The sequence below is a fragment of the Macrotis lagotis genome, chromosome X (genome assembly GCF_037893015.1).
Source record: "Macrotis lagotis isolate mMagLag1 chromosome X, bilby.v1.9.chrom.fasta, whole genome shotgun sequence".
Lineage (NCBI taxonomy): Eukaryota > Metazoa > Chordata > Mammalia > Peramelemorphia > Peramelidae > Macrotis > Macrotis lagotis.
The window spans coordinates 505821925-505845987 of record NC_133666.1 but is presented as its reverse complement, the minus strand read 5'-3'; the positions used below and the strand labels follow the sequence as shown (position 1 = coordinate 505845987).

The 24063-nt window shown below is 33.4% G+C and overlaps 1 protein-coding gene across 7 annotated transcripts in view; it reads right to left on the bottom strand.

Moving 5' to 3' along the window:
• DCDC2 (doublecortin domain containing 2) overlaps positions 1 to 24063 on the bottom strand; it is a 235350-nt gene that overhangs the window by 19126 nt on the left and 192161 nt on the right. For 3 of the 7 annotated variants that reach the window (XM_074206284.1, XM_074206289.1, XM_074206290.1), the window contains 2 exons: positions 13831 to 14121; positions 12168 to 12372 (listed from right to left, as the gene is read on the bottom strand). In XM_074206284.1, coding sequence (XP_074062385.1) covers positions 12184 to 12372; positions 13831 to 14121 — 480 coding nt within the window. In that variant the 3' untranslated portion in view covers positions 12168 to 12183. Of the gene's footprint in view, positions 1 to 1306; positions 2684 to 10990; positions 12014 to 12167; positions 12373 to 13830; positions 14122 to 24063 lie in introns of those variants that run through there. The other 4 variants (XM_074206285.1, XM_074206286.1, XM_074206288.1 and 1 more) reach the window with 4 other exon arrangements.

Genomic DNA, 24063 nt, shown 5'->3' with positions numbered 1-24063 from the left:
TTATCTTAAAAATTAGACAGGATAGTGGTTGGAGAGTGATAGTATCCAGCAAAAAAAATGAGGAATGCTGATTCTAGGAGAAGTGATAGTGAAAACAGGGTTTCTTTACCTGGATAAAGGAAATCATTACCTCAATTCAATTTTATTTTAGCACTAAAAATTTGTCAGACACTTACAGGGAACACTCACAGAGGCAAAGGGCTGACTACACATGGGTGACTCAATGTCTCTTAACACTGGGTTATCTGTGAAAAAAAGGCAGTGAGATCTGAAGGTAGCAAGACACATCATCCAAGTGTCTCATCACTATGAAGTAGCACTGAGCACGGTGCCCCATGGTTACAGTCACTACATCAATGTTTGCTGATGATGATATTGAAAATGACAACTTCTTAATCCTTGCCCTGAGTGACATTGGCCATAAATAGCTCATTGGCTTTCTGTTGTTTTATCCAAGAGGTTTAACCCCTTAATATATAGTAGTTTCTCCATAACAGATAATTATCAATACTTATGTCTTTGATTACTTTTAATAATTCCTGTAACTGACCTATTTTTACCATATGGGCTCAACCTGACAGCTTCTGAGTCGATAAGAAAAACTTTACTTGTATATCTAAATATGCATAACTGAATGAGTATACTCAGTAGAATAGCTTACAACTGAGGCAGTCAAATACCAGGAGTTTTCTATATGAATTAATCTGGAAAAGCATCATGGAGGTGAGAATACCTTGCCAACATATAGAAATATATCATAATCAACTTTCCAACAGAAAATTATAAAATTTCTTAATTTTGTTATGTGTGATCAAATTCATCAGGTCTTTAGAAAATGGGCAAAGTAAATGGAAACTAACAATATCCTTTCTCATGAACTAAGTAGGCTTTCATCACCAGATAACTCTCAAAGTTTTATCTCTCAAACACCTTAACATTCATTTGAGATTTTCAAATATAATCTTTAGTGTTCCTATTGCTTGAAATGCATTTTATCCAGGGTGTTGTAGAGATAAAAATAGGTTGGGAAGAAGGGAGAGATCATCCAAAAGAAATACTATTTAAAATACAAGTAGTTAGGAAACTAGTAATTTACCTATCAATGCCCATATATATATATAGATAGATAGATAGATAGATAGATAGATATAGATATAGATAGATATAGATATAGATATAGATATATAGATATATGTATATATATACATATATATATTAAAATTCAGAGTTCTAAAATACATAAAATAAAACAATATCTGTGAAAAACAACATACATAAAATAAAACAATATCTGTGAAAAACAACATTCAGCTGCAGAAGTGACAAGGCCAAAAAGAAAATTTCATTTAAGGAATCAAGAGAACATGGATCAAGTGCCTGGTTTTCCATCTACTAGCAAGGATGATTTGGGCAAGTCAAAGCCATCTCTCTCTTGACTTCCTTTTTCTCATCTGTAGATTAAAATGACCTCTGAGATTCCTCCCAACTCTATCTTCTATGTTTCTTTTTTTCTTTTTTGGCTTTTATACAAAGCAATGGGGTTAAGTGACTTGCCTTATGGTCATCCAACTAAGTAATTATTAAGTATCTGAAGCCACAATCACACTTAGGGCTGCCCATCTCCAAGCAGGTGCTCTATCCACTGTGCTACCTAGATGCCCCTATTTTCTATGCTTCTATGATAAAAATATCCATATTTTACTGAAAATAGATGATAATAGCCTCTATATTTCACAGGGTTGTTGTTAAGATCAAATGAGATAATATTTGTAACATATATACATGTTTATTCCCTTCCCTTTGGCATATTCAATGGAAGGAAAATGAAAGTTTTAAATTTATTATAGGGCAACATCTTCTCTACTATAGCTCAGACCTCAAGAAAACATGGTATATAAAAATTCTCACCACTTTCCATTAACCCTGTGTCTTGGTGCTGCTCTCAGTAATCTGGTGGTGAAATTTTTCTTTCTCAATTTTAGATAGGTCAATAAGAATGATTTACCATTTCATCTACCATGAAGTATATTTATTTCAAACAAAACATCTGGATTAATAGTAGAAAGTCTGTGAAGGTGAGAAATTCTAACATGGGGTTTTGTTAACTAATTTTTAAAGTATTCTAAAAACCATAATTTATTTGGTTTCCTTTATAATCTCATTTTGTTCATTTAAAAACATTCTGAGAAGAGGTCAATGTTTTCACTAGACTGCCACCAAAAAAGCCCTGGTACAGAGATAATATAATAACACAAACAAAAGAAGGAAAATATGATAAGGTCAAGTTGTTTAAAGATGCTTCCTATCTCCACTTGGGTTGTAAACCCAACATCTACATTAGGATAAAAAAATTTTCAGAATTCTAATTAAAATGTTAGACTATGAAGAACTTAGGGGCAACCTGGGGCAAAAGGATAAGACAGAAGAGGCCTTTACTGAATTCCCCAATATAATCTCCCTAATTCATAGGGGTGACTACATAATTTCTGTATTTAAAGATCTTTAGTGACCCCCCCCCATATTCTGAGAAAGGGGACAATACAATGGATAGAGTGCCAGGTTTGCAGTCAGAAAAAACTCATCTTTCTAAGTTCAAATCTTAAAAATTTTACAATCTTCCACACATAATAAGCTCTGTGAATTGGAGTAAGTCACTTAATCTTGTCTGACTTGGTTTCTTCCTCTGTAAAATAATGGAGAAGGAAATGGTAAATCATTCCAGAAAAATCCCAAATAAAATCATGAAGAGTCAGTCATGACTGAAAAATGTGTGATTATTATTATCTATAGGATACAATGTAGACTCTGTAATCCAGCATTTAAGACTTTTTACATATGGTTCCAATGCATCTTTCTTGTCTTTTACAGGTAATAGTGCTACACACACACACACACACACACACACACACACACACACACACACACACACACACAGTAGGAGCTTAAATTCTTATTCATTCATTCACCATGTTACCTACATTTCAACCAAATTAGATGATTAGTTCCTTCCCATCTTATTCTAACTTCTTCCACTTCTATGAATCTGTGCAAGTTGTTTTCCATGACTGGAACATATTCTCTACTCATCTTTGCCTATTGGAATTCCTGATTTCCTTCCAGGCTTAGACCTAATTCCAATGTGTATTTGTTGTGTTGAGAATCCAATTTGCTGTGGAAGTTGAATGATCACAAATTTACTGAGCTTTTATATTATAATTAGGAGGAGAGAAGCAGAGTGAGCACAAAGGAGTTTAGGCATCCCTCCTAAAAAAAAAAAAATTTGTTCCAGAATCCTTATCATGTAAATGATCATAGCAAAGATAAATGCAACAGGAAAGGGCAGTGGTTGATTCATATCAAAACAGAGATAATTGATGAACAGCCTACTTAAACTATTGGTACTCTTATCAGGTATAGCAATATGCAGAGACACCCTGACAACATTTTGTGAACTCCCACAGAGTAGATTTTTGGGAGGATATACATAGGAATGTCATGGTATGAAGAGGCAAAGGTTGTTTTCAGTGAAAGCCCCAGCTTCCTTCAAGGTTCAATTCAAATACTATTTTCTTCAAGAGGACTTTCTTGATATGTTCAGTTATAAGTGTTCTTCCTATCACTGTCTACTAGGAGAAGAGGGTGATATAGATCCTCCATTTAGCTATTCATGAACATGATATATCACCCTAGAGGGATATAAGGTTTTTTTATTGGGGGGGAGGACTATTTGTCATATTTCTATCTCAAGTGCTTAAGGTAGTTTCTAGAACATAATAGGCCTAATTTATAAATACTTTCATTGTTTGATTGATTGGATAGAAAGATTACTCATATTACTGAGTTCACATTTAGACTGAAATACTTATGATTAGACTAGTAAGTCTGATAAATTACTAAAAATGGAAGTAAGGATGAGTTTGACATCTTTGGGCCTCTCCACCAAAGTCAAGGTCATAAATTCTTTGAGAGGGATATTTCGAGATATAGGAAATTAAGATCCTCTTGGGAGGAAGGAAGAAAAACACACGAAAATCTGAAGTAAAGCTATATATTTATTTCCATAAATAAGTGTTATAACAAAAACACTACCATTTTACAATACATTATATGAATTATAATAATTTTGGTTGTAGAATATGGAACATAATGTTTGTTTAAAAATCTAGTATAAAGATTTAATTTGGTAAACTACAATTTTTCTTTATTGCTAAGGGTTACTTTTTCAAACTAATAACCTGGAAATAAAACCTAATGGATGTTATTTATGTGTGTAAAATATACTTTAATAAACTCCTTAGTCATGGTCTTGGAGTTGTTCATCTATGATAATTAAGTATCAAAAGGGCTATCAGCTCTGTCTCATGGTATTTGCTTTTAAAAATCAGAAAATAAAGCAAAAGAACTTTAATTCAGTAAAAGCTGAAGAATCATAAAGCCCATTTAATGGAAGATTTATAAATATTTTATAAATATTAACCTTCTGGCAAAAATTCCAGATGTATCCTTTTTTGCTTAGTTCCATATAAGTGTTTTCAGCTTGTCAATTGAGGGACATTCCTATATAATGTTCCTTATTTTACTTCTTGAACCATAGCTATAATTCTATCCTCTAGTGTTTATAAATTTGGAGTTTCATGGAAAGGAAAAGAAAAAAGAATTATTCTGGTACAAAATTATACATGCTTTATAAACTAAATAGCGTTTATAAAATTTGTGCAAACTATAAAAACCACAGCTTCATGTACACCTAATGGCTCATCCTTGTTGTATAATCATTTAAGATTCTTCGTCATGAGCCAAACTTCCATGGGATTTAAGTTAAGTGGCATCTATTGTAGATGTTGAAATTTTCATGTAGAATAGTCAAATACAAAATAAAGTAACAATTTCATGTATCTAAACAATGAGTCATCAAAGCACATTTTAAAAATTGCACAAAACACTATCCATTTACTCAAGAGACATGATAAAGTTCTGTATTATAAAAATGAACATTTTCCAGAATTCTAAGATAAAATAAATGACCCAACTTAAATTTTTGTAATCTTATTGAGCAATGATTTTCCAGAACTAAAAAAAAAACCTTGTCAACATAATGAATTACAATGAAATTAACTAACAATATACTCCTGAACAAACAATAGACAATATATTAATGAAAAAAATATTGAGAGAATTTGGGTTTGTTCCTTTCTTTTGAAAAATCACATCAGTCATTACTCTTCTCATAGTTTTATTACATATGGAAAGGTGATTAAATAACCAATTTCAATAAATGCTTCAACTTCATAAGAGGAGAATGAATTTCTGAGACCTCTCACAACCACAAATTCATAGTCAACTCAAGTCTTTTCTAACTGAAGTTTAAGGAAGCCTGTGTTAACCTCCTATGATTTTTAATTTTTTTCAGAATAGGACTTTAATGATACCCCAATTCTCCTGTAATAACATATGCCTGGTCCCAAATGCTATACTAATTGGGTCTCACTATCTGGATGGCTTCACTGTACTATAAAAGATTTTCATATTGGGAAGTTCATAAATAAGATTCCAAAACAAATCATTAGATATATGAAGAGGATTTTTTAAAAGGCAAAAGATCAGTGAGAAATTATGTTTGTGTGAAGAATGAAAGATTATTGAGTCATTCATTTTTGGAAATTAATATATCATAGAAGGAAGAATACAAGGAAGAGCCCAAAGTTTGACTCTTAGTTCTGCTACTTAGTTATGTGGTCATGTGCATGTCACTTAACCTCTTGGCTCTCAGTTTCATACCTTGGGAAATAAAGGAATTAGATTAGACCAAAATTTGCTAAACAGGGAGTCCTTGAATTTAAAATAAATATTTTAATTGTGTTTAATATAAATGGTTTCCTTATCAGCATTTATATTTTACTTATGTCTTCAAAAACAATTATTCTAAAAAGCCCATAGTATCACATGGCCAAAGGGATCCATGATCAACAGTATGTTAAGAACCGTGGCTAATGATCTCTAAGATTCATTACAGTTTTAATGTTCTTTGATTCAGTGAAGTTCCTGGATCAAATGTATGCTTTGTACACTATTTTGATGTACTTGGTTATTTATTACCTATGGAACTATTGTTCTGATTTGATTGCATCTTTAAGTATCATGTTAAATTATGGGTACCATATTTTAAAGTGGGAAATTAAAAATTGGAAAATGAAGCATGTTCAGAGGACAATGATCACTATGAGGGATCTCCATCAAATACTGCAAGTACTAATATCAAGAATTCTCCATAACTCCAGAGAATAAAATGAAACCCAAAGGTTGAAAATTTGGTAGAGTCAAATTTAAGCTCAATATGATAAAGAATTTTCTAACAATTAGACCTGTCCAAAAATAAACTGTGATACTTTGTGAGGTAGTGAGGTTCTCATCACTGGAAGTATTCAAACAAAAATAAAATGATGAATTATCATATTTATTACAGGGGATTGCATTATTACATAGTAGGTTGAACTAAATTACATCTAAGACCCATTCCAATTCCAAGATTTTATTTTTCTTTCTAGTAAAATTTAAGGAAAATTCAGGAAAATTATCTAAGGCAAACAATATACTCTATAACAAACTCTATAAAGAAGCAAAATAATAGTACTGTCAGTTCAAGATATTGTCACAGTTAAAATCATATTAAGTAAGGCTTAAAGTTAATGAAAAAGTACTGTATTCTGGAATAACTTCAGAAATGTAGGTTAACTCAACATCTGCAGACATTCTTTATATGTCATTTCTTTTAAAATTATCTCTTCAACATCCTTCCTAAAATAAAATCTTTATAAAATTTTTTGATAGCTTTCATACTTTGAAAAAAATATATTAAGTCTTTGTTAATGCATCTGGATGACATTAAAGTATCATGACCCACATCAATACCCAGAACACCCACCTTACCCAAATATCCTTTTCAATATTTTCTCTCCCCTCCAACAAGTCTAATCCTTCCCTTATATCTTTTAAGCTAGTGACCTTTTTTAAAAATGTGTGTATAGAGAGATATGAAGTTTCTATGCCTCTCCACAAATTATTATATACAACACATATAGGTATATACAGTTCAATTCATGTTGGCAACAATTTAGCTGTGATGCTTCTGATCGAACAGTTAATCTACTGTAGTCCTACTCTGTATAATGATTTTGCAAAGAAATAAGGGTGAACTAATAATATATGAATAGTTTCAAGCTATTTTAAGCTATTAACTTTAAAAATACTTAAACACATATAAAATTGACAAACTGCGTGTGTGTGTGTGTGTGTGTGTGTGTGTGTGTATTATATAATGACAAGCTCTCAATAGAGGAAGATCATTGAGTCAAGAGCCCTGGATTCTAGATTTATGATCTTAAGTTCCTTAACTTCTCTGGTCCTCAATTTACTCATCTGTAAAATGGGAATAATACTTGGACTACACCTCTACCTTCATTGGATATTGTGAGGGAAATTTTACAAAATTTTACAAAAATTAAAGCACTGAAAAACTAAGCAGTCAATATTATATACTGCTTTGGATGCACATATAAGATTTTCAGGACATTGCCTTACTTGCTCTGTATGCCAAGCCAGTTAATTCATGAATAATGTTAGAATACTAGGTACCATTAGTGAAACTTCAGATAAATCAAGCCTTCACTGAATGTGATTGGAATGATAGTGCATAAGCATGGTGCCATTTAATGTCAACAATGATTTTCAGGAACAAGATAATGGTAGAAACCTTTACCCTCAGGACAAAACAGTAATGCAAATTCTCATGAAAAATACAAAGCCATTTTATGACCACAGTTTTTATATTTTAAAGACCAACAATGGGCAATCAGAAGAAAAAATCATGAGGTGTAGTTTAAAATTATTTAGATACAAATATAGCTAAATTTGCCTTTACTTGATTGTATAATCTTATGTTCAAAGTCCACAATGCAGTAAAGTTATTTACTGTCTTGAATCAAATTTAGCTTGAAACAAGATGAGTAATACTAAAAATCACAAAATACAAAATAAGGGGAAAAGATATGCAGATGAACTCATGTAAATGGCCATATACTTGGATGATGACAATTCTCCTGACTAGATTTGACTCAAAAGCATCAAGAAATCGGGGCCACTAGGTGGCGCAGTGGATAGAGCACTGGCCCTGGAGTCAGGAGTACCCGAGTTCAAATCCGACCTCAGACACTTAATAATTACCTAGCTGTGTGGCCTTGGGCAAGTCACTTAACCCCATTACCTTGTATAAAAAAAAAGTATCAAGAAATCTATCTGTTGTCATTAATTAGTAGTAAACTACTTTTTAAAATGAATACAAAAGAACCTAATATGGAAATAACTATGGAATATTTTGTCCCATACAAACACAAATGGAACCCCAAAAAACTGTCAGTAAGAGTTATCCAACTAGTGAATGAAAGGGAGTAAACTGCTTCCATAGTGGAAAAATTTTAACTTTTGGAAAATTACTTTTGACAAAATAATGCACATTTTTTTCATTCACTGGGAATCATTTTCTCCATTGTAAGAAAAGATGTTTTATGAATATAATATATATAGTGTGTGTATTTACATATATATATATATATATATATTTAAAAGTGTTTTTTAAAAAGATGATTGCTCTTCATTCCCCTTAATGTAGGTCATAATTATGTCTTGTTAGTAACTGATAAAATATGCACCTCTTAGGGAAGAATTTGTTGCTTTTTTAAAATGCTACATTGCAATAATTGTGGGTTCTAAAAATCCCTGAGGGATACTGCACTTAGAATACCTAATGAATGTAATTATTTTCCATGAAAAAAATCGATTTTATTTCATTGAAATGACCTTCAAAATGATTCTTCAATTGCCTAAACTAAATAATATAATGGAAAGAAATGAGACAGAATGACTGAAAGGTATGAAAGGTTTTGACAAAGAATCATCTTACTTGCAGGTCAAAATTTTTATATTTCCTTTCTTCATTTAACTAACTGAAATTTAAAATAAAACTCAAACATCAGTAATGGTATAGTACTTCAACCAATTATATTATCTTTTTTTTTATTTTTCTGGGAACACAGGCTTAGTGGTTTAGTTTTATTTAAATTTTTTTTTTTAGGTTTTTGCAACTCAACTCCATTGAGTTAATTGGCTTACCTAAGGCCACACAGCTAAGTAATTATTAAGTGTCTGAGGTCGGAATTGAACTCGGGTCCTCCTGACTCCAGGGTCAGTGCTCTATCCACTGCACCACCTAGCGGCCCCTTTATTAAAATTTTGAAAGATCAAATAGAAATTATATGCCTTTATTTTATCTCAGAAAAACATTTACAAATTAATCTTATTTCTTCTCAGAATAGTATTCCCTTATATCTTCATATCTTGCTAATACTGTTAAATTCATGAGTTTTTTATATTTATTATATATAGCAAATATGAAAAGTTACTTGGAAAAATATGTCTATTTCATAAGACATAGTTACAGTTTTGTGTTATGTCAACTGATTTGATTTGAATTTATTATTGAACCTAGAGGAGAAAAAAGCTTTATCTTCATCTTTCCCTCAACTCTTAACAAATCAGTTACATTGGATTCTGCCCCCCCCAAAAAAAACATTGTCCCCTACTCTATTTCTATCCACACCCCTATAAAATAGATCCCCCATTACCAACCTAAAGTACTATTGTAAAAGCCTCCTAAGCAGGTCTTACTGCTTCATCCTTCCTCCCTCCTAAAATTCATCTTTTATATTAATAGAAGAGTAATATTTTTAACAAATAGATCTGATCATCCTCAGAGGTTCCCTGTTGTTTACTGATTAAAACTGAAATTCCTCTGTCTGGCATCAAGGTCCTCCAGAATCTGGCATCCCCTGCCTTTCAAGTAATCTCTTCAATTTCAAGAGTTCACAAAGCACTTTCTTTTAAAACCATTTAAATGTACAGATCAGTGTAATATTATGTATTATGGTTATCTGTGTTGGTTTCTTATCTGAAGCTTCATGAAGGCAGGGCTGGTCTCTTATCTAATCTCCTTTTTTTTTTTTCAGGTTTTTGCAAGGCAAATGTGGTTAAGTGGCTTGCCCAAGGCCACACAGCTAGGTAATTATTAAGTGTCTGAGGTCGGATTTGAACTCGGGTACTCCTGACTCCAGGGCCGGTGCTTTATCCACTGTGCCACCTAGCCGCCCCCTCTAGTCTCCTTTCATGTGTTTTCTACATATAATAGGAATTTAGCAAATATTCCTTTGGTTGGATGAATGAATGAATGAATGAATGAATGATTTACTAATTAACCAATTAAAGACACTTAACAACCGTAAGTTGTAATAGTTGTATTCAAAAAGTAAAGCCTCATCTATTACCTATGTCTAATTAATGAAGTCATATAAGAAAAATGCATTATTTCTATTAGCATGGTAGCATTATTTTTAGTCATTCAAGAAACAAATGGCAATATATATTTTTCAAATATCTATAAAAGTAAATGCAATCTTGAGCAAACTGAACTCTACAATTTCTGGTTATTTCACATACCAAAGAAACAAGGTGAGAGATTAATCAGAAAAAGATTTCATTAATATTCTAGCATCCCCCCAAAATTTTTTGCTTAATATTTTGATATTTTTAAAATTGAAAGTAGCAAATAATATTCATAACTAAATAGGAAAGTTGCTCTTCTTTTTTATTTCACCTGAAACTTTAATTGGCCCATCTGTGAAAATAAGCCAAAATACAAAGTAATCAGGGTCAATACAGTATATTAGAAAGTCCGTGGATTTGCTTTCTAGTCCTGACTGCCACTAACTAACTAGTCATAAAATTGCAAGTCACTTTTCCACTCTTTGCCACAATTTCCTCACCTGAAATATGAAGGGGTTAGGCCAACTAACCTCTATGGTCCCTTCCAGCTGTCAAATATTATTTTTCCAATGGGAGCTATATAACAAATCTAATGAAATTGGGCAGTGGGAAAAATATTTTTATATACCTTCTTTGTCTTTTCCCTTGGTTTTCTGAGAATCTGTATTTTGTGGGAACCTTTGTTTTTAATATGCAGATAACTGAGAACCTGAAACAAGAGGTAGGAGAAGGATTGATAAGGGCTAGCAAAATAAAGATTTTACAAGACGAATAAAATTTCCACAGACCAAATGATGTTGAAAATAATGTAGATGGCTGAATAGAAAATTTTATTTCCTTCCTTAATTCCAAATCCTCCTAGCTTTTATTCTAGGTACCATTTAGCCTATAAGGCCTTTAATACCTGAAAGGGCTTCAAAAAATGAGGCTTAGTGACATGATATGATATGATGATTATGATATGACACTTATAACACTCTGATAAGTAAGTCTACTATTTGCAAAATAAACATTTTGGCTTGATACATCAGAAAAGTAAAGTTTTTGGCTAGAGAGGGAGAAAGGAAATGTAAGCATCTACAGCAATACTTGATTTTAATGACATTTTGAAATTACAAATCTAAGGAATATTACATATATTTTCCATTAAAATTCATAAAATATTATGTGCCTTTTAAATAAGACTTTTTAAAATACTCTGCTATCTAACAATCTTACTACTAAAATTCTAAAGTTGAGGCACATTAAAATGTATTCAAATATGATTATTACCCTATTACAGAGGAGGAAAGGAGAGTCAATTTTCTTCCAAGACAGGCTCCACACAAATTTCTTACATTTAACTTTTTCAGATGACTTAAAAAAACACCAGTTGGGAAAACAGATATTAATGTGATTATTCTTCATTATAATTTTGAAATTCTGTAGGTAGTATTCAGCCATATTGCCACATTACATGTAACAACCACAAATAACAGTGTTATTCAAGTATGATATGAAACCCTTAATTTTTCTTATAATCCACATTTTTAAGCATCTATGCCACAGCAGCATATTCCTTGTTTTGTTCATTGTTATCATTTTCCTGGGGACTAGTGATTTTTACTTCAGGTCTTGGTGGTCTTTGAGGATCTGATTCATCCTAGTGAAAAAGGTATTAAAACAAAATTATTTAACCCTTTAGTTTACACAGGTAATAAACAGGGATATATATGCAAGGAATTTAAATCATTCACCATTCCATTGAAACAGATAAATCTTTATACAAAATTTTAATTTTAAAAAATTCCCATGAGTCATATTTTAATTTTTTTATTCTTTCATTTCAATATGGGACATGCCAGGTTTTGAAAGCAATGTGTTTTCTTCTTCTACTTTCCTTTTCCTGACCAAAAACCTACCCAGTTCCTCTTTCTTATTTATCAGCCTCAGTTTTCCTGATTTTTTCTTCTGTCCTTTAAATTTCTTTCTTTCATTGGAATGTCTGAACTTTGCACATTTCTAGGGAAAGGGAAGGGGAAAATAGGCTGCAGTCCCATTTCCAAGATACCTCAACCCTACTCCAATACCACCCAAAACTCAATTTTTCCATTTTTGGCCATTAAGATATATCTCTTGAAATCAGTTGCCTGACTTGGTAAGAACAGAATAGAAAATCATGTATTGATATAATAAACCAAAAACGCTTGATGTTTCTACTTTTTGACAAATGTTGGTTTTTATGATGTATAGAGGCATATGTATCATTTGTATGCACATGTGTGTAAATTGTAGCTAGATCTATGATCTAGATAGATTAGAGATAGAAATATGGAAAACTATTGAGGGTCAAGTGATTTCATCTCAGCATGGAAGCTTCCTTCAGTGATACAGACTAGGATAAACTATGCTGTAATTTATCATTTTAGAAAGTTCCTGTGGGCCGAGATTCATTCACTGCCCCATAGCTAGTATGTGTCAAAGACAGGTCTTAAATACTGGCTCTATGCACTGTACTACAATGTCCTTCAAACATATATAGGTGTAGATATAAACATACTTTTATATTTACATATATGCCTCATATTGAATATTGCAGATACCATTATAATGATATATATACATATATGTATATATATGTATATATATGTGTGTGTGTGTGTATATACATATATATGTATATATATATATATATATACATAATTGCTTCAGGTATCTAAAAGATCCCATTTTCCTCAACTACTCTCAGAGAGCAGAAACTGTGCTTAATACTTCTTTGAATTCCCTTATGGGGTTGAGTAAAATACATACATGTGCTTAGTGACTTGCATATAATCATAACTAAATAATTGTAGTCTGCTTACTACCTTCTTCCCTGCCTTTGCATTTAAATGTGCTTGAGAGTTAATGGATGGATGCATGGATGGATGGATGGATGGATGGATGGATGGATGGATAAATGTATGAATGGTTGGGGGATGAATGGATGGATGAATGTATGGATGGATGGGTGGATGAACAGATGAATAGATGAATGGGTATAGATAGAAGGACAGATGGTAAAGACAGATTGTATCTATGTATATAGAGAGAGAGCTAGGTAGATAGATATAGGTATGTAAATGTATATGTTTAGAGGGTTATATTTAAATTCAATTCAACTTTTAAATATCCTTGCAGCCCTACCTATTCCATAAAATTTAAATGATACATATTAAGAATTCTTTGACAAAGTCAAATCTCCTTCTGGCTAAATAATTACCCTGTGATTTATAGTTTATAGATAGTTGAACTTTCATATATTTGACTTGTTAAACAAGTACTATTGCTACTGGTTACACACAAATCAAATTCACCATCCTTAAAAGAGAGCAGCCAAACAAGTTTGGAAGCTGCTTGAGGACAAGGAGGGAATCCTGTCTTCTTTTGTAACTCCCATGACATACTAACAAACATATTAAAAAAGTGAAAAACTAATACCTCTTTTGGATCATCACCATCATCATCACCTTTTGCTAATGTCTCTTCCTCTTGCTTTTGATCATGCTCATCGTTGTTAACCTGATCCAATTCACCATTTTCTTCATTTGTACCACCATTTACTCTAAGGGGAGGATCAACATTTGCCTCCTCACGACTTTCTTCCTCATCTTTCTCTTCATCATCACCATTTACTTTTGATAACAATTCCTTCTCTTCTTCCTTCTCTTCTTCTATATCCTCATTTTCTTTCCCTCCACCTTCTTCCTCATCTATTATTTCTGCTGGCCTCTAAGAAATCAAAACAAACATGGTCATTTCCTTATATGAATGTTTTAATGGCAACAAACATACATATACACATGCACACACATGTAATTATACAGGGTGTTGCAAAAGTCAAAGTGAAGTTTTAAGCAATACTTACTATATTTTTTCTATATAATGTATAAGTTACATTGTATAATGTTACACAGAGAATTGTGACAAGTATATATACATATCTATACATATACATCCTACTTGATATAGTTACTTGTGCGTTTTATGTATGGGACAATGTCTATGAGGCTCATTTACTTTTGCTTGCAGAGTATGTATATGTATATATGTGTGTGTGTGTGTATGTGTGTGTGTGTGTGTGAATATATGTACAAGAGACATATATGTATATGAAAATATTTACACAGAGATATATCACATTCCTGATACTTAATGAGGCAAGGAATAGCTTCTGCATTTAATAAGGAAAATTCCAACATATCCAAAAACACAAAAACCAAAAAATAAAATTAATCTTTGCCCTTAAAAAAACTTATGTCTATGTTTCTCCATTTGGGTTATAAATGCAAAGATTTTAAAATGTTTTATCTAATAGTACCTTATCACCATTGGAGAAAGAAAGGGCAAATACTTCAGTATCTTTGCCAAAAAATAACCCCCAAAACTGTATAGTCCACAAGATCACAAAGTTTCAGACACAACTGAACACCTTATCCATGTCTCTTCTAGACTTTAAGGTACATGAAATCTGCAATCATATCTTTTCTTAGGAAGAAGCTGGGAATCACAGTGCATAGAATTCCAAGCCAGGAGTCAGGAAAATCTGAATTTAAATCCACAAAGCATTTCATCACTAAGCCTCAGTTTCTTTAACTATAAAAGAGGAATAATAACAGGAACTACCTCTTCCAAGTAGTTCTGAGGATAGAATTTAAAAATAATTGTAAAGTACTTAACACCATGCTTGGCATTTAGCTTTATATAAATGGAAGCTAAATTTTGTGTCTCCCTCAGTGCCTTTTAGCACAGTGATCTACTATTAATAAATGATTGTGAAATGGAATTCAGTTTTGCTTTTGTATGTTCACCTTTGTTCAAAGAAGAGAAAAGAAGATCTGCAAGAGCTATCATTTCTCCTTGTTTTCACCAAAAAAACAAAATATTGCTTTTCTCCCATAGTTTCAGCTTCCCTTAAGACCAAAAGGGTGAACTATATATATAGAAAATCCAAAAACAGAGTTGATGAGAATTGTTCTTTATTTTAGCTTAATAAGAAGCTGTTCTGATCCTCTGAATGCATCCTTGGGGATCATGTAGTCCAAATAACAAATCTGTTCTTTTATAATGACTTATCAATGCCACAAGGCTTTAACTACCCAAAAAGGAAACAGTCTGGTACATAGTAGAAACCCCCTTGCTTTGGAGTCAGAGATCTTAGGTTCATATCTTGCCTCTGATACTACCAATTGTAACCTTGAGCAAGTCACTTGATCTAAGTTTTATCTCTCTCATCTGTAAAATGATGTTGGATTGGGTAAGATCTAATCTCCTTTCTAGATCCAGATTCATGATCCTACTGAATCAGAAGTCATGGAGAGGAGTAGACCTCAAGCATGATGTACTTGGGCTCTGCCTATTCCCCACCAACACCTAGATGATTCACTTGGGGCTCTGTTTTTTACTTACTGACTCCATTCAATAACTGCCTCCACCATTTACCCCAACCACCAAAAGCTTAACCGATATCATTCTTCACTTTTCTTCTTTTTCCTTTGACTTCTTTCTGTCTGATCTCTCTATTCTTCAAGTCTGTCTTGTCCCAGTTAATCAGTTAACTTTGTTCTATTGTACAAAGGGCTACTCAGAAACTTCCCTCTAATTCCCAGGTTGCACAAATGCATTCTATCCGGGACCTTAAAGAGACAGTAAATAATTACCAGATGCTTTGACTACTGCATTGTGTTTATGTATATTTATGAAATAATACAAATATTTAAAAAGAACAAATAAGACTAGCATATTGTAGCTCTTCAAAGAGCAATATTATAAGGATATGCTCTTTCTAATTCTCCTTTCTTTTAAAAATTTACTTATCCCTAAACTAATTTACAGTGAAGTTCAAAAACAATACTTCAGCTGAGTCACTAAAATTCTGGCAAACTAGTAAAACAATAAAAGAGTAGAATAGTTAATACTATAAAAATTGCTGGAGAATTGGTTCAACCATTTAGGAATAGCAATCTGGAAAACAAATGTCCATACCCTTTCAATAGAGATTCCACTGCAAGTCCCAAGGAGGGACTCACATATCCCAATATATTTGAGCAGTACTTTTTGTGATAGCAAAGTAGAATTCCACTAACTAAGAAATGGGTAAAAAATCATGGTATATGAATGCCAATGGAATTTTATGTACTTTAAAGAAAAGATGAATGTCAGGAACAGAGAAGCCTGGGAAGACTTATGTGAACTGATACAAAGTGAAGTAAGAAGAAACAGAAAACAATAAAACACCATTACAATGCTGTAAATGGAAGAAAACACTAAAATAATGCAACTTAAATGCTACAGGCTCTGATGAAGAATTAAACTTTTTCTACACACTTCCCTTTGAAGAAATAGGATTCCAGAGGTGTAGTATACCCCAGAATGGCAGATTTTTATATAAGTTTTTATATAGTTCATATTTAGTTTTGCTGAATATCTTTCTTGCTTTCTTCCTTTGAAATATTTTATAAGATATGACTCTCTAAAAGGGGTGAATGAGGAATACAATGAGAAATATTAGTGATATAAAAATAAAATGTAATGATAAATTTATATAAAATTATTACATCTAAAATGGAAAAGTTCATTTCCTATTCCAACACAATGAAAGAAAATTTCTCAATACAATACAAAGCACGTAAAGTATATATAATACAAAGTATATAAAGATTTTGCATGGTTAATATGATGATAAATAGTCATTTGGAAGTAAGGGTGTAGGGAGTCCCTAAAGAGAAAATTCTTCTACCAATACAGATCAGTGCCTGCTTTGAAATTTAAGTATCTTGAGTTGATTCCTAGGGGCACTGAACACTTAAGTATTGCCTATGGTTACCCAACCATTATAAAAACATGTCAGTGATTGCACTTGATTCCATTTGTTCCTAACTCTGAGGTCAGCTCTCTAACAACTAAGACATTAGTTCTTTTAATCACCATATAGAAAATGCAAATATTTATTATTTAATATATTTATCTATTCATCTATCCATCTATCTGCAGCACAGCCTCTCTGTCTATTAAACATCTCAAACTGGAAGTCCTAGAACATCTACAACTGAATGTGTCCCAAGACTTTACTCATGTCTTTTTCCCCAAAACCTTTCCCAGACCCTTCCAAATTTCCCTATTTCTGCTGAGAGCACAATAACCTGTTTAATCCTCTCCCTCCAATAAGTTCACAAATTATTGTCATCTTCAACTCTACTTCTCTCTGTCTGTCTCTCTGTCTGTCTCTCTCTCTCTCCCTCTCTCTCTCTCTCTCTCTTTCTCTCTCCTTCAAATATACATATATATATATTATATTTTTGTATATATGCATTAGCTACAATTTTTGCCAAGGCAAATGATACTTCCACCACCCTAGTGTAGACCCCTCATTTTCTCATAGATTATTTGTCTGTCACAAGTCTCTCCTACTCCAGTTTTTCCAAAACACAGGTCTGACCGTGTTACCATTTCTCATTCTCAGTCAACTCCAATAGTTCCTCATCACCTACAGGATCAAACATAAAATCTCTTCTTTTCTATTCACAGACACTTAATAAATGAGGAGGGGGTACCGTACCCTATGAGCAAGGTATAATTGAAGTAGCTCAAAGGAAACATGAGATGCACAAGTTTCGAGATCTCAGGCCAGTTGTTCACATGAACTATCTGTGCCTGGCCTAAAGTAGAGCATTCTGAGTTCATTTTGGTCTGATCAGCCATAGTCAGACACACTGTATCCAGACTAATATAATGATGTCATTTTGGTCTTCTTTGATAATGAAGGATGAGAGCCAACTATTTGACTAAGAACTATCATAATTTCTTTTCACCTTATTTTGAAAAAAAACAGATTGTTCAAAAAATAAAAGCCAGACTCAAGTTTCACATAACATTTGAAATTATAGTGAAATAATATTCTTGTTACTACGTTTTTCACCTTGAGAAAGTCACTAATCTCTATGGGCCTCAGTTTCTTAGACTGTAAAATGATGGGGTTGTAAAAGATAACCTAGATTATAAGGCTCCTACCAAATCTAAATTACACATGAAAAAAATAATGAAATAGCGAAAAGGGGGAGAGAGAGAGAGAGAGAGAGAGAGAGAGAGAGAGAGAGAGATTGAGAATTATCTGCTTTACTAATCTCCATTTTCAGATACTAAATGAAATGCCATCGATTATGTTCATGTTTAACAAACTGATAACTGAAACTGTAAATTAATGGACAGATGAAAAAGCATCTAATAAATGCTTACTATGTGTGCTAATGGTAGTTAAATGATGCTTTTAACAGAACACTAGTCTTGGAGACAGGAGGAGAGAAGTTTGAATCCAGCCTCAGACACTTGGCACCCAATAGCTGTGACTTGGACAAGTCACTTAACCTCCGTTGCCTCACATTTAGGGCCATCTCCAGTCATTCCAATTTATATATGGCCACTGGACCCAGATGACTCCAGAGGAGAAAGTGAGGCTAGAGACTTATCACAGCACCCCCCCACACACACACACACACACAAACTCAAATCCAATCCAAACATCACCTCCCTGGTGTCATGGGACAAGGAACAAAGGGAAAACATCATCATCATCATCACTGTGTGTGCTAAGTACTGAATACTGTGCAAAGCATTAAGTCTACAAATACAAAAAGCAAGACCATCCCTGCCCTCAACATGCTAAGACACAAACTGGGGAAAAGACAATGTATAGATGAAAGTCCAACTTCAGGACAGATGGAAAGGCCCTGGAAATCCTAAGAATTCAAGTTCTAGGGTTTCTTAGGTTTCATAAGTAAATCATATGACAATGCCAGTAGACTGGCAAGCATATTGGTGGAGCAGATGGTAAAGTCATGTGCTCTCATTTCATCAAGTATGTAAGCAGTCAGCTCAAGTGAAGGAGGAAGGCCAGGGGTGAGGTGACCCCAGTGGTGGTGAATTATCCATCTACCACAGCCATAGATGCATTCTGAGGATGCCCAGAATCAGATAAATAGGAGAAAGGAGAAGACCAAGGAAGACAGATGCCTTTGCTGGTGATACATCTTCAACTAATCCAGGCCTTGACCATCAGTCAGTCAGCTGTTTGGAAATGTAAAGTTGTCTGCCATAATGCAAATAAAATGTCTGCACAATTAGACTACATGTTTTCATCTGTTTTTATGTAAACTCAACAAAAACAACAACAACAATAATAATATTGAACAGTCATTATCTTCAGGATATAGGTCTTTAGGACCTATGGAGGCAGTGTGGGGAAGATAGTGACTTGGGAAGAAGGCAGGAAGTTGTGTACCAATCAGAAGGGAAGAAAGAAGGAGGCAGCTAAAGTCAGGTCTATGAATAAAATAGAATACTACTATTTTTTACAGCTAGGTGGTGGATAGAGTGCTGGATCTGAAGTCAAAAAGTTCTGAGTTCAAATCTAGTCTCAGATACTTATCAGTTGAATTACCATGGACACTGGACACGTTACTTCACCTCTGTTTGACTCAGTTTCCTCAGCTGTAAAACAGATAATGCTACTTACAAGGCTTGTTCTAAGAGTCAGATAAGATAATATCTGTAAAGAATCTAGTATAAAATCTGGTAAACAGTAAGTACTCTTTAAATGCTTATTCCCTTTTCTTATCCCATTAGAAATGCTGCAAGGACATTGTTAGAGAAAACCAGAAGAACTAGTATAAACTGCCACAGAATAAAGTAACTAGAACCAGAAAAACAATTTAAGCCATTAACAAGAACAGCACAAATACTAACAACTTTTAAAAGACTTCACAGTCCCATGATAAGCACAAGGACTAGGGAGGCATTATTCTAAAGGTCAAAGATAAAGAAGTTTACCAGATTAAAATGCACAATGAGATATCTTTTGGAACATGAACAACATGGGAATTTGCTTTGCTTGACTATGAATATTTGTTCTCACTTTTTGTTTTCAGGGGCAAGGGTGGGAATGGGAGGGAGAGAAAATTATTGCATATCAAATGAGACATAATTTTTTTAAAGAAATCTATAGCTAGGAACCTAAAACCTGTTATCAGTATTCAGAATAAAATATTTTATGCATATTATTTTAAAGTCTCAACTATTTTTTAAAAATAAAATAGATGCCAGGTTCTCATACATGCATAAAATCTGCCCATCACCCCACCTAAACTCCTTTCCTTCAATATCCAAGTAAAATCAGGTTAAGGCTCACCTTTCTATATGTGCTCATCAGACTTTAGGTTATCCTTTCATGAATTTTTGAGTTCCTTCAAGGCAGCTCATAAGGTTCATTTTAACCTTATTTCACTAGTACTAAACAAATAGTGGAAGTACTCAGTATAACTTGCTCGAGGCTGATAATGTCCCCAAGAAATGGTACTGAATGCAATATATAGCTTTGACACAGTTTACAACTTTAGTTTTCCCAGAACTGCAAGATTTGAGATCAACCATTAAAGTTCCCTCCAGTCTGCTAAATGCTTTGTACCCAAATTCTTTTAACAAGTTTCTTCCATATTTCCATTCAACTATGGGATATATTTGGTAGAAGGCACTTGACTGCAAACAACCAAAAGAAGTCCAAGAATAACCAGGAGCCTCTTAGGATAAACAAGGCAGTCTCATATTTCTCTTCCTATTTTTAAAGGACTATTTCCCCTTCTGTTACTTTCCATTGAAATCCCCTTGAGAACAAAATATTCTGCATGGCAAAAATTAGAATATAATAGTAAAGGAAATATTTTAAAGTTTATTTTAACCGAATACTGCTCATACAGTTACTACAGAAATCAATCAATCAATAAACATTTATTAAGCAACTACGTGCAATAATAAGCATTAAAACTCTAAAGATTACTATCCAAATCAAAATAGAAGAAAAATCTATTTTTCTTTCTTAACAGTTGAACTTGTCTTGAATTTAAAATGATAATAATAATAATAATCACAAAGATGCACCAACATGAGAGAAGAAATTCAGCATTCTAAATTACAAAAAAAAACTATTTTATTATAATTATAATTTTTTTCACTTATACATACTCTCTGGAGACAATTATAAACGGTTAACTTTGTTACAAAGAAAATAACAAACCCCTCCCCCAAGTTTGGACAATTCTTTCCCTAAATTCATATTCTTTCAACAACTGGCTTAAAATCACTGCAACTATTAACAAGGAGGTTTATCTTTTTGCCCCAGGATTTCTGTGAACACTTCCCAAGACAGCTATTTGAATAGTCATCAGTGAAGACACATCTCATTAGCTCTGGTTCCAGAAATGCAGGGATATGCTAAAAGTCTGATCTGATCAATTTGAATGAAGCAGTAAGATTAGGTAAAAGCCTTATAATCCTTTAAAATATCCCAGGTCTTGCACAAAATATATTGATAGGACAATCCCAACAACTCAAGGCAAAAACATTGCTATGACATATTTGTAATGAATAAATGAAAAGCAAGGTTCTTTTTGGTGTAATCTCCTTTGAAGGAGGCATTCAATTATTAAAGATGTTTCCAGTGTGCACATCAATCAAGCCATCCCCAGAAGGAACAACACTTTTTTTTCCATAGAGATATCCAGAAAATCTATACTTGGCTGATTACCTGTAAGGAAGTCAAAAGGACAATCTTTTTACCATGGGGTATATGACCACAGTGGGAAAAAAAATCTTCATATGGTCAAAATGAAGTACAGAAGCCAAAAGAGGAATTATAGGTAAGAAAATTAATGAGGAGCCTAATTTTCTTCTCTTCATTCAAGTTATTTCGGTAAGGATCACATATACTATGATTTATTGAGGAAAATGGGACTTGGATTATAGCCAACACTCTGAAGTAAGAGCTAGAAGGCTAGAAAGGTGTGCTATCAAGCCCCTGGGCCTGCAAAGTCCAGTTAAGGGAACTCTATGGGCAATTGGGAGCTACTGGAGTTTGAGGATAAGAGAGGAGTCATTGGAGTCAGAGATAAGTTAGACTATTAAAATAGCCTAGGTGAGAATTGATAAAGGTCTGATATTAGTATGAGTGCAAAGGACCATATGGATTGTGATAGAAATTGCAGTGGTCAGAATCAACAAAATTTTGTAATTGTTTGGCTATGTAGGACAAGGAAGGGTGAAAAATTATTATAACATTTCCAACCTGGGAGCTGGAATGATAAGTAATATCATAAGCAGAGTTAAGGATAGAAAGAGGGCAAGTTATTTTAGTAATATACTTGAGACTCAAGATACAGATATCTCTAATCTGATGCAATAGACAAATCACGGAACTGACAGTGTTGGTCTTATGGAACCTAGGATTGAAAATGGGTTCTGCTTCTTTCTTTGTGATGTTGTGTAAGCCTCTTCATCTCAACATCTTCATCTATAAACCATTGATCTCTGAGATCCCTTCCAGTTTTAAATATATGATATCTCCACTTTATAGTTAAGCAACTGTAGAGTCAATTAAGCTACCTCAGTTTCTTTATCTGTAAAATGAGAGTATTAGATTAGATGACCCAACTCTAAAATTTCTTTCCAGCTCTAAATCCACGAATTCTTTCCCTAGCTGAAAATCTCTCCAACCTAATATTTTCATTTTCTTGATCTTTTCTTTGTACTCTTGTCTTTACACTTTATACTTTCAGTTCTTTATTTGTCCATGATATGCCTTAGAGTTGAAGGAAGAAGTTCCATAACCTTTTATCCTTGTATTACCAGCACCTGGCATACCATCTTGTGCATAACAGGTATTTTAGGAATGTTTGCTGAATTAAAATTGAATGAATATTCATTGAGTTAGTGACTAATCAGAATCAAGCTTCAGAGATGACACTCTTCCTACTTTATCTAGCACTTCAAAGATCCGTAATTTCATCATGAACAGATATTCCCTCATCCAAATGTTGAGCACAATCTTTTTGAGTAGTTAGGGCAAAAAAAAAAAAAAATCTCCTAGTGGACTGCCTTCTGACAATGAAGCCATGACATGCTGGCAGGGCTTGGAGCCTGGACTCTGCTGGCATAGCCCCTGAGAAGCCAGTATCACTGCCACATTGATCTGAAGCACAAGGTAAGGTTCAGCAAAGAGGTCAGTTACAAATGATGATAAGGATGTTGATGTCTTTATCTTTCATTTTTTTTAATATTATTTATTTCAGGCAATGGGGTCAAGTGACTTGCCCAGGGTCACATAGCTATCTAATTATTAAGTGTCTGAGTTCACATTTGAACTCAGGTCCTCCTGACTCCAGGACCAGTGTTTTATCCGCTGCACCACCTAGCTACCCCTTGTTTGTCATTCTCAAAGATCATGACAACCACTTAAATTGAATTTGAGTGAGAGGGTTCTATGCAAAGTTATCAGTCTCATTTTCTTCTAGTGGCCAGATATGAATCAGGATGACTTAGAGATGACCATTATGCAAGGCAATTAGGATTAAGTGACTTGCCTAAAGTCACACAACTAGTTAAGTGTCAATTATCTGAGACAAGTTTTAAACTCTGGTCCTGACTCTGGGGTTGGTGATCTAACCACTGTACCCTAGCTGTCCCCTAAAATCAATCATCTTGAGAGCTAGCCAGCAATGTGACAAGCATTACATTCTATCATCCTTAAGAAGAAACCACTGAATCACAGGACCTTTCTACACTAAATCTTTTGTAGAACTAAAGAACTAAATTACTACCTTGGACAGGGAAGGATCTTATGAATAGCTT